Genomic DNA, 12,353 nt, shown 5'->3' on the forward strand with positions numbered 1-12,353 from the left:
AATTCCTATGTTTGTTTCAAGTTTTAAAAAATTATGCCTAGGAACTTTTTATTCCTTGGAATATGAATTACACATGACTTTCCCACTTTTTATTCCCATGTTAAATGGTGGGAATCTTACATTCCCATGGGAATAAGAAGTAACCACCCATAACTCCCCACTCTCCCATTATTTTTAACTCATTTATTTATTTATTTTAATATTTTAAAATATTAATTGAATTTATTTTAAAAATATTCCAAGGAACTTTATTTATTTACCAAACATATTGATAGGAATAATATTCCCAGCAATAATATTCCAAGGAATAATAATCCTAGGATTATAATTTTAATCCCCGAAACAAACACACTCTTAGAAAGTTTAAGCGGCAGCCAATTGCTGCTAGGCGGGATAATTATAAGTTTAGGCACTTAAACTTGTTAGCATAGTATATTAAGGATTAAAGATGAAAGTTAACGGGTGTTTTCTCTTTCATTTCCCGAAACAAATAAGTAGTGCGATGATTGCAGTAGATTGAAGTTGTACGTCTTTCGATTCTTATCAAATATTAGTCGTCGTCACAGGGCAGGTAATAATCTATACTTGGCCTAATTTTGGGGTTAGGGTCAGGGTTCGTTATAATTAGGGATTGGAACGAATTACAATTCGTTGTGTGTTGCATTTATTTTTGTATGTTGGTTCTTCATAGTGTTTAGGGTTTGAATCATGTGACATCCAAATTGATTTTGTATTTGGGGGTTAGAGTTACATACATTGATTAAGTGCCAAATATGATAGATTTTTTCCTGTCTTAATTTAGGGTTATGGTTTACGAATTATTATGGTAATTGTTATTGCCAATACTAGTCTGCATTTTCATTATAGCACACTAGCTAATTCACTATCTGTCAACTAAACTCACTTTCCCAAGTATTATCGCTGTCTAGCTACTTGTATTGTAGCTCATATATGCTATTTGGCCTAATGGATTGCTTTATTCATGGTCGATCCAGATTTTATTATTTTGAAAATGCAGACCAAGGTACTACTCAGCATAGCAGAACGGGGCAAGTTTTATGAGAAAATGTGTGGAAGCATTGTTTGTATCCATGAGAAGATTGGTGAGGAGATTACCCACCCCATAGGTGGTGGAGTATTTTTACCAGTTGGTTTAAGGCAATTGGTGTTGACAGCTGCCCATGTTGTGAAGGGCGGAAAAAAATTGGATCAGTCATTCTTCGCAAATCCCGGCGAACACACACTACCCACCACCCACACCACCGGCAAACAACCACACCATCCGATAAAAAAATGAAAAACATTTTATTGTCTTCTTTTGAGTCAAAATCTCTAACCCGTAACAATAGCTATAGCCAAATATGTCAAAACTCAAATCACATTTAGGCTATGTTTGGATTGATGATATATAACGGAATGGAAAATAATAGAATGAAGTGAGACAGAATGAAACACAAAATCTATTCCATTGTTTGGATATTCAACAATGGAATTAAGCAAAATTACCACTCCATCGTTTGAGAAATGAACGGAATGGAATAAATTATAAAAAATTTATTCCATTTTTACCCTTATTTAACAAACATTATTTTATTTAAATAAAAAAAAAACACTTATTTTTTTGACGAAAAAAAAACTATTATTATATAAATATATTACTCCATTGCTACTTTCATCAAGCACTACTCTGATAACTGGTTCTGGTTCATTAGAATTGGGGAATATATATAGCTTAGCTTCAAAGCCTAACTTGAAAATTTAGTTAGGTTTCACCAGGAGGAGAATTTTCAAGTAATCTCCGCCGCTAGCTCTAAATATTGTAATCGTTGTTATTGTGCTTATTTATTCCGTTGTAACTCACTCATATACATACTCTTTTTCAAATAATATATGTTTGTTTGTTTGTTTTTTATTTAGGTCTGTGACGATGAGACATAAGAAGTTGAAAAGCAGGTTTTGGTACAAACCCAAGGCGTTGTTCGATCCCTGGATGAGGAAAGTCGACGACCGCATTCTATCAGGTTGGATTAGGATGAATCACTTTGGGAAATTCGATGATTTTGTTCAAAAAAACATGAACTTGGATTGGAACACAAAACGTGCTGCCCTGGATGCTTCACCATACGTTGTTGCTCTTACATCATACACTGGTAGCTATCTCACTATGTCGTCATGCTGCTGTCTGTCTGTCTGTTATTTTGATTGATAATAATTGCTACTCTTGTTGGCTGGCTTTCAGGTCCCCAACGGCTATTTATATGTTCAGGGACTATTGTTAACTCTTATGGTGCCAATGGTCATTTTTTTGCTACCATCTTGACTTCCGCCACCCTCCTTAGATGTCCAACAACAGAAGATAGTATGGCCGATGATATAAAGGTAGGTTTGATACTCCCTCCCCTCAAAGTTAAGTTAATAATACTTGAGTAGTAGTTAAGTCATTGTATTTTGAGGAAATACAAATTTATTATGCGTGCTTAGTAGTTAAGTTAAGGTTAAAGTTCGCTCTAGGATCACAGTGGAAAAAATTGAATCCAACTTTGAGTGTATATTTGCTAAGCACAGTATTCTCAATCTCTTGCACCATTCAATAAAGAAGAACAATCCTTTTTAAGACCATTCCCCTCTTTAATAGTCAAATGGAGACAGTAATAAATAATAGATTGGAGTTGAATCGCATTCCAGAAAATCTGATCCGGATCCTCCTTTGAGTCAACAGGAATTGATAAGGGGATCCACATGTAAAAAAATTCAAGGGCAGTGATGATACTGGATCGGGTCCTGACTGACTGTCATCCCTAGTCAAAAGTCGTCTTAGTGACGGAACATCACCAGATCCGACAGTAGGGTGCTAAGTGGATAGTGCTTGGTTGGTTCTGATATGGAATAGAACTAGAATCGGATAGTGTGGGCTTACTTGTCTTTATTTTCTTTATCTAGGAACTTTCTGGTTTTTACTTGCTTTGAGTAAAGTTTTACAAGTAAGATGTATTACTTTTTTTTTTCCTTTTCTTGATTGGTCTTGCTTAGGTGTACTGTGTTTTTAACTAGGCTACAAGTTGTAAGGGTTACTTATTGGGATACTTTAGTACTTAAATTAATTCTCGAGGTAGGTCTATTGGGCTTTCAGTTTTGTAGGTTAATCTTGTTTCGTTTTTGGTTGGTGAAAGCAAGAAATGTCTAGATAAAAGTACATACATAGGGCTCCTAATTGTGCCTTCTTTTCTTGTGGCTTTCCGGACTGGCGGATTTGGAACCGTCTAATCTTCATGTTTACAGATCTACCCATCTTATTTTATTTGGGCCTTTAATATCTGCATTAAGTTCAATCGTTTGATCTCTCTAATATAGAGAAAAAGACAAATTTCTGCCTTGCATTAATGGCACAATCTCCATATTTTTTAATAGGGAATGGAAAATTACCCATTAGCTTTGCTTGATTGCAATTAAGCCTCATAACCTTTCAATGTAACAATTACTTCCTTTGCTTTTACCAATTGTAAAAATCACAATAAAATGACATAGTCAAAAGCTTTTTTATAGTTATCTAAATATATTTTAATTGCAAAGTCTCCATGTCATAGTTTTCTAGGTAAGAATTTACTGGAATTAAGCTGATTTACAGAATTGATGAAAGTAGTGGGGTTATTTCACATCAAGTATAGGTAAGTGACTAATTTGCCCCATTCCCTTTCCCTAATTGATACATGAAGTTGAAAATACTACTACGTTTTATGTTTGTTTGATTGTTCATTGTGGTCTAATAAGTGCAAATTCTGATGACGTCGTATGTTATTTTTCTCTTTTTCCTTTTTACCGTATCTCAAAAATGGTATTCTCATCAAAATTGATTTTCATGACAAAATATCATGTTAATGTGAGGAATCTATATTTCTAAAATTTATTTTGTAACTAAGAAAAATAATTTGAATTTTTTGTCCTAGATTGAAAGTTATGCGCATGTTATTTGTGCCCAAAACATAATTAGCCTGAAGTAAAATAAGTTAGACATATTCTTCATTCTATAAATTATGTGATTAGGTTATTGAGTGATTTAAAAATTAAATGAATCATTGATAAAAGTAATTCCATACATTACGTAAAGCAAACAACCCTTATAAGTAACGGTCACCAATTTAATTTGTCCCCTTTATTATATTCCCTTCCTGATTCACTTGGTTAACCAAATGTTCCCAATTTAGGTCAATAGCTCTTATTTTTTATAACCAATTCTCTTGTATACTTACGTATATTTAGTGGAGACAGAATTTAAGTGTTTATATTCAAAATGTGCTTTTGAAATAATGGTCCGCTATTTCAGGTGGATGTCTACTTGTTTGATCGTAGTGTGTGTGAGGGTGAAATATTGGGTTATGACTTCCATCATAATGTTGCTGCCATCCGTATCAAGTCTGATGTTCAGTTGCAAACTGCTGTTATCGGAAATCTTGATGATAATATGGAGTGCCATGCCCGCTTTGGTGATACGTCATTTCATCTTGGCCGCTATCGTGATACACCAACATGCCAGCGATTAATTAAGCTCTGTCCAGGAATGGCTGTTATTGCATTGGGTCGATATTTTGATGACCCCTACCACATTATGGCAGCCCCTGGCGAGCTTATGTAAGTTAGTCTTTCTCCGTAAACTTAATGCTCTTTGGTCCTTAAGTGTTCACTTTTGCTTTTAGGAAAGGTAACTTGACATGTTAAGCTATTTAGAATGCGTCATGTCTTAGCTTATGCCAAAGCACTTTGTTTCTTCTTGTCGGGTTCATAATAATATTACTTAGGAAATTAAAAAATAATAATGCATCATGTCTTTTTTTGGCATTGCGTATACTCGCTTCTTTCTTCTACTGGATATACAACTTCCACAATGATTGCGATCTTGTGTAACACAAGATCTGTTGGTTGTCTGCACTTGTGATTTTCATATTTCTTAATAATGCAACGTTTTTATTAACTTGGCTTTCCTCGTTGGTCCAGGGCGGAGGACTCTAAGTTAGATTGTGGAGAGCTTGTTATTGCATGTAGTGAAATCACCAAGGTAACAACAATCGTTTCCCTTCCCTATGTTGTTTTGTTAGAGTAGATGTGCATACATTAGTATCATGATGAAATGGATGTTTCAATGCACGAGTTTTCAATTATGTTTCATCGAAGTATTCCTAAAACTTGTTTTCTTTTAATCCGTCTTTGGATTTTTATGATTTTTAAAATTGTATTTATTAAAAAGATATTATCTAAAAAAGGTTTTATTAAGACAAATGACTTAAACCTTTGGGCCTTAAAAAGGTTTTTTGAATCATTTTATTGGGGTATCAATCCTAGTACAGCATGCATTCATGTAGAGGCTTATTTGACAAAACAACTATTTAAATTTCATATCGTCATCGAGCATTGTGGTGCTAAAGCTCGTTTTTTTTCGTAGACATTAATGCATCAGTTTTAAACAAATATCAAAGCTTGTTTCATAAATAAGCTTAAACATGACTACGTAAATACTTTATTTGTTCAAGTTTAGCTCAATGCATGCGTCTGAGCAACATACCTGAAGCTTCCATGAAGCACTGCGTAGTTACAACTTAATAAAGCTTCTCATATGCTCTATAACTAAGTATAAATAAGTTAACAATGGTGGTGCAAGTGCCAATCTGCATGAAATTTCTGCATATATTATAATGCTTTCTTACAGTGTCGGAGCAATATAATTAATAGATCAAAGTCCGAATTTTGACGGGAAACGTGTATAAGCTATGTTTTAGCAAGGATATTGAGGGGTCCATGTTAAGCTCAAATGGAATGGCTTTCCTGTATCAATACATGTTCATTTGTTTATAATTTGTCATATTATGAAGTGGGGCATTGTCCAGTCTAATTAACTATTTATTTTCCTAGAATGGTATTGGAGGACCACTTATTAATTACAGTGGATGCGTCATTGGACTGAACTTCTACAGCGAGGCTCGTACTCCTTTTTTACCCATCAATATTGCCTTAAAATGCTTGGAGCACTTGCTAAATTATAGGTATATTTTAGGTGCAAACTTGTAACGATTGGATTTTGTTTTCAGGATTAAGTATGAAGATGTTTTCTCCTTTTAACATATTATATATTGGTATTATACTTGTACTGCACCTGATAACATCTCTTGTAAACTAATGACGTTGCAATTTCAGACAAAATTCTACCGAGGTAATGGATTCGTAGTTTTTGTGTATGAAATACAGAAAACATGATTCAATTGGCTCTCCCACTATCTAATATTTTGTAAAGTGTGATGTTATGTCATCTACTCATCTGCGATGCGAAAACCTCCGATATATATATATATATATATATATATATATATATATATATATATATATATATATATATATATATATATATATATATATATATTTGAAAAAACTACCTTTGTCGAGATGACGAGATGTTTTGTCCGTGTTAGTATGTTTATATTCAAGCAAGTGAAATGAAATCGGACTTCCCATGCCTGAGGCTATTTTGCGGATATTTGTTTCTTAGAGGTTAAGAAGAATGCTTCTCACTATCAATATTGGTGTATCAAATCCTCAGCGGCTCAGCTAAAGGTTGTCCTTCCTAAAAAGGAAGCAATGAGCCGTTGTGGTCTGTTGAGTTATGACTATTGTATTTTAGATTTTTGCTTGTGGAATGTTGAGGTTTTTGGTTCAACTTAATTGCTCTTGTTTCATGCAGGTTGTGGCAGTAACGTATCTGCTCTTGTTTTTTTATTCTTTAAATTATTCATACTTGAATAATGCGTTTTCTTATTGATCATTACTTGCACATTGTTTTTTTTGGGTTGTGCAGGGAAGTCCCTCGACCATGGATTGGACTTGAGCTATCTGACTTGGACATAATTGAGCTTGGTGAGTTGGAAAAGTTAATCCATAGCTCTCCTGATACCCTAAGTGGTGTTTTAGTTAGAAAGGTTAGTGTTCCCTCATCTCCATTTATAATTTCAAAACTAGTTTAACCAAAGTAGTGGCTAAATTGCTTAAATGAGTGCACCATGAACCTGCAATTATCGACCTTTAAAGTTGTAGAACTAATGCCATTTATAAAGATCTTTACTCATTTAGTGTTTCTTCTCTTGGTGTCCTAAATTCTCAAGCTACTAGAAGATTTTAGGACCATATTTTTAATAGTATCAAAATACCCTCATGGTTCTATATTAAAATAAGCTACAATAATCTTTTTGCATATATAATTGTACTTCAATTTTCTTTTGCGTCTAATTTCTCCGACTGTTTTTATGTACATTTTCTACAAAATAGAGTAGAAGTTGAAGAAGTAAGCCTTCCTGTTTTCAGTTGTTAAGTTTGTAGGAAAATCAAGTACAAATTAAGGCAGATGAGTAATGTTTAAATTCAGATGAGGGCTTAAAAATTCCAACACGTGTAGATAAGGGAAATTTAGCTCACAAGTACAATGGGTTTGGTGACCTAGAAAGGACTCTAGTCTGTTAAAGCTAAGAAACTGTTTTTTCATTGAAAAGAAATTTACTTTTGGTAAAATAAGTTCATAGAAGTTCCATCAAGTTTAAATAAGTGCTACATATGTTCAATATACAACTACAATAAGTTAGTAAGATTTAGTAAGTTAGAAATAACTTCAGATAAGTCAATTTCGGCAAAAAGATACACCCAGAGAACAAGTGGGAGCAGTGGAAACTGATTTTTTGTTTTTGTTTTTTCCCTGGTTAGGAAACGAAAACATGGAGTGACCCCTATTCTTCTATGGGTCTGTAGGTTTGGACACAGAAATATTTTTTAGTATTATTCTCGACATGTGACTAACGCAAACTTGATCTTCCATTGCACACTTGAATAGGACCTATCGAATCCTGACTTTGTGGGTCTGAGATGGTGGGAGTAGGGGAGATAAATCACCTTTAGTGTAGCCTAAAGGTTGCACGATTTGCACTAAAAAATTGTAGTTTTGAAATTCAATCATCCTTTGCTCATATATGAAGTTTAAAACATTACGGATTATCATGCTAAGGGAAACCCACGATGGGTTTGCTGTCTTCAATGGCTGAAGAGATAAGGTGCTTAAAGACGAGAATTTTAATAATGGTTTGACATCCGTCGACACTTTTTGTGAATCTAACTTTTAATTATTTATGCTTTTATGGAAAATTTGGTGGAAAAGACCGTTAAGTGGCTCATCTACTATCACCCTTAAGTGAAAATAAATCTAAAACTTTATAGAGTAATTTTTATAATAGTACTATTCTGAATACTGTAGATATATGGATTATGCATGCACAAGTTGAGCGTGCTTTCATACGCTCTATAGGGTGTCGCCAGCAAGTCTTTAAAAGGAAACTTATAATAAGCCCCATTAGACTCTACTATTGGAGAAAACAAAGGGACCAGTGAAGGCTTAGTTCTCATGATGAAATAACTCCATTTATCTTAAACCACATATGAGGTTAGGAGGTAAAGGTACTTGGACCAAGGACCAAATTTGTCCAAAATCAACATATAATTCATTAACACCCGAACATAGGGATACATTCTGAAATCTCTTTATTAGCATAGAAGGTCTACATAATGGTGCTGACTTGCTTTAAAATATCATCTTACACGGGTAAAGCACGAGAATTTACACAAACTTGATCACAATTTGAATCTATGCAATTAAAAAAAAAAAAACACTAATAAAATAGAGATCTACATCTTGCCAAAAACAGTTAGCAACAGTAATTAACAATTAAAATGAGGCAAAAACAAACGAGACACATATGCTTTGTTTATGACATAGATGGAGAATTTGGCCCTCAGAAGATGTCTTATGGTAGAGCGCATTGAACCTTAGAATGATTTAGAACTCGTATTGGAAAATGGTGATTATCATAGAGAGTTGTTCGGAGGAAAGTAGTAATATAAAAGTTAGGGTTTTAGAGCAAGAGAGTTGTATGTGAAAATGGGGTAAAAATGATATTAAACCCCTTTCTTTAAATTATTGAAAATGCTCGTATATATAGACAAAATGGAAAACTAGGGCAAAAAGAGCTTTCGCAACTGCTGCCCAAGCTTACACAGCACACAAGGAGCTTGCACAGGGTCGTTGCTATGTCCTTGCTAGATGATTTGTCATTAATGCTGCAAATTTTATCGTACAAGGTGATTTTTGGGCATCATGTACTCAATTATGTTAGGGCAATCAAACCCGTATTAACATGTTTAGTATATTTGGCTATAAATATACTTGGGTATCTAAAAAAGATTATTGGACTTGTTTATTTTCGTCCTTGCTTATGCACACGGTTCAAGCTGAGCCTAGACCAAACTTGAGCTCAAGTAGTATAGCCTACAAGAAAGGTGAGCGTGTTACTTTATCACCTAGTCATTACTCCCTAGTTCCGCCATTCCGATATAAGTTTCTTTTAATAAGTCTTAGTATTACCTAGTAGGTAATATGTGATTTTCTTTGGTTCATAACATCCTTTGCTTTTAATTATATAAATCACTGATTGGAAGTGTGCTCAAGTTGTATTATCGATTACGGTTTCCTACTTTATCTTCTTCTTGAACATATCAGTGCTGTGTATTGCCAGGTGGAACTGAGATCTCCTGCTTCTGATGCCGGAATATGCACCGAAGATTTGATAATTCAGATTGATGGAAAGCATGTTGGAAGTCCCTTGGAGGTGTTGTTATTCACGTTTCACTACTAATACTATGATCAAATGATTTATACTATCCTTAGAACAAATATATGTAAAGAAGAATTTGGAGGAAAAGGGAGGGGTTTGTTTTTCCCTTATTTGGATAAGTGGGAAATGAAAGGGAAGATAATTGAAAGGAAAGAAAGCTTGCTCTTCAATCCCCTCCCTTCCTCTGCCGCTACCTTTCCTTTCATCATGTCTATTCAAAGTCAAACTAAAGGAATCATAACTCTTCTATTAAAATTGGTCTTGCATGATTGATTATGATAGTTTTAAGCAAAAGCTTTCATGGAAGCTTTGGCTTCCGTAATAGTGTCGTAATATATTTACACCATTGTAGTGACATTGTTTGTTTGACTTTTCCCTTCCATTCTGGCGGTGGCACAGTTTACTAGTGTACTATTGGACAAGGCCAAGGAGCCCAGAGAAGTGATTGTTAAGAGAGCCGGTAGCATTACACCTTTAAAGCTCACTGTACTTCCTCAGAGTGCTGGAAAATTGAACCGGTAATTGTTTGTTTTGTGCGGTATATGTGGTTTGCGTAATATATGATAGCAAAGGGATATGTCCGTAGGATTGTCTACTATGCTCTCTGTGGCAGAGCTTATTAATTCCTCAAAGATTTTATCTTACCATGCCTGTCGTGTGCATATGCTAAAGTTTAGTATAAAATTGCAGGCTGGCTATCTTATTGTATTGAATAGCAGTGAACCAACTACTGATATGTACCCTTGTTTTCTGTCCAGATGGCCTATACCAAAGGAACTCAGAAGCAATCTTTTTTATTGAAGAAGGTAAATTAGCCCACCCAAATTGGCACCAAAGAGAATCGAACCTCAGACCTAAGAGGAGCACACTCTCAGGTCCCAAGCCAATACCAATGCACCAACCCAAGTGGGTTAATTCAGAAGCAATCTGCCTTGTATCCATGCGATATGTTGGCTCCTCAACAAGCTAATTCTTCTCTCATAGATTCTGTAATTTAAAATGCTACTATTTAATGAGCAATATCTTTAACTTAAAGTAGGTACATGTTATCTATGTTAAATCTGAACTTAACAGTTTAACTTAAGGGTCTGTTTGGTGCGCAGGATAGCATAGTAACAGGATAGGATATAAAACAGGATAAGGATAGGATAACAGCAGGATAACAAACATGATAACTATTATATTTTGTTTTTAATACATACTTGCTCATAATAATATGATAAGATATATAACATATTTAATTGACAAAATTACTCTTGTAAAACAATTATTATTTTTTAAAAATTATTTTGTAATACTTTGAATTTTATAAATAAAAAATATAAATAAGTAATCAAATAACTTTATATAATTTAAAATAAAAATATGAGAAAATAATCAAGTTTAATTTTTTATATGAATCATGATCAAATAAATAACTCAATAATATATACATGTTAGATAAGCCAAATAAATATATGATATATCTCATACGTAAATAATAAAACTATTATCGCAAAAGAATTATATTTAATTTTTTATAAAATTTAAATTAATATCCCTATTTGTCAATTTTTTAATAATCATTTTACTTTAAAATATTGTAATTTTAGTAAAATTTTGATTTTTTAGAATATATAAATTACAAAATTATCCCTGTGAGAAAATCACATATATATTTAAAAATTAATTATTTTATTATTTATATTTTATTAATTTTATTTTATGTATTTTAAAATATATTTTATAAAATAAATCAGTAATTTTTTTTCTTCTTATCCTATCCTGCTGGTAACCCAGCTCAAATTCAGGATAATAATTATAACTAGAGAGACAGGATAGGATAAGCTTCAGGATTAACTTATCATATCCTGTTGTATCATCAAACACTGGATTGCGGCAGGATATGATACAGTTATCCTATCCTGTCTCTTATCCTGTGTACCAAATGGGCCCTGTTTAGAAACAGTGTTGTCATCTTTTGCTACATAATCTTTAATTTTGTATATCCGCTATAGCAACAGTATAGCAAGACTTTTAGAGAATTAGTCGGCCACAGTATAGCAACGGCAGATGTATTGCATTGTGTTCTTCAATCATTTTAGCAGCTTACACTTGCTCAAAGTTAGGCAACTTTTTCGAATCTGGTTTAAAATAACAATTAAAGCCAAGGGGTTGATATGTAGTAAAACCTCGATAAATCAATAACCTCGATTAAATAATAAATTCTTTCGGTCCCGACATGGGCCAATAGGATAAATCTAATCAGCCCATCCAAGCCCAAACCCAAGCCCTCCTCCTCTTATTCTTTAGTAACTGGTTCTGGTTCTTTAGAATTGGGGAATATAGCTTAGCTTCAAAGCCTAACTTGAAACTTCCGGTTTCAGGAGGAGAATTTTCAAGATAATCACCGCTCGCTCTGAATATTGTAATCGTTGTTGTGCTTATTCCGTTGTAACTCGTATACTCTTTTTTAGTATTTGATTGACTTCCATCTGTAATGATTTCACTTCACTATTTATCCTATGTTTTTTTTAGGTTTTCTTAGCAAGCTTGTGAAACCGCTCCCACTTCTTATTAATTTCACTAGATTAAGGGGGTGCATTGGATTATGATTTTAATGGACAATTTTAACAAAAAAAATCTTCAACATTTTAATAGATTGTATAGACTTTTGTGACT

At 33.6% G+C, this 12,353-nt stretch overlaps 1 protein-coding gene across 5 annotated transcripts; it reads left to right on the forward strand.

The window, feature by feature from the left end:
• Positions 1–427: 427 nt before the first annotated feature.
• On the forward strand, positions 428–10,942 carry LOC123895639 (serine protease Do-like HtrB). Of its 5 annotated transcripts, none has more exons than XM_045946099.1 (10): positions 428–571; positions 1,918–2,150; positions 2,240–2,379; positions 4,322–4,626; positions 4,990–5,050; positions 5,902–6,032; positions 6,839–6,959; positions 9,594–9,686; positions 10,092–10,210; positions 10,451–10,942. In XM_045946099.1, exons 2-10 carry the CDS (start codon positions 1,928–1,930, stop codon positions 10,491–10,493), a joined length of 1,236 nt encoding a protein of 411 aa, XP_045802055.1. In that variant the 5' UTR covers positions 428–571; positions 1,918–1,927; the 3' UTR covers positions 10,494–10,942. The 5 variants fall into 5 exon arrangements, with proteins under 5 accessions (XP_045802055.1, XP_045802057.1, XP_045802056.1 ...); XM_045946101.1 differs by having other exon boundaries at positions 466–571; positions 10,383–10,800; XM_045946100.1 differs by lacking the exon at positions 428–571 and adding an exon at positions 1,659–1,819 and having other exon boundaries at positions 10,383–10,799.
• The last annotated feature ends 1,411 nt before the right edge of the window (positions 10,943–12,353 follow it).

This window comes from Trifolium pratense, linkage group LG7, assembly GCF_020283565.1.
Source record: "Trifolium pratense cultivar HEN17-A07 linkage group LG7, ARS_RC_1.1, whole genome shotgun sequence".
NCBI lineage: Eukaryota > Viridiplantae > Streptophyta > Magnoliopsida > Fabales > Fabaceae > Trifolium > Trifolium pratense.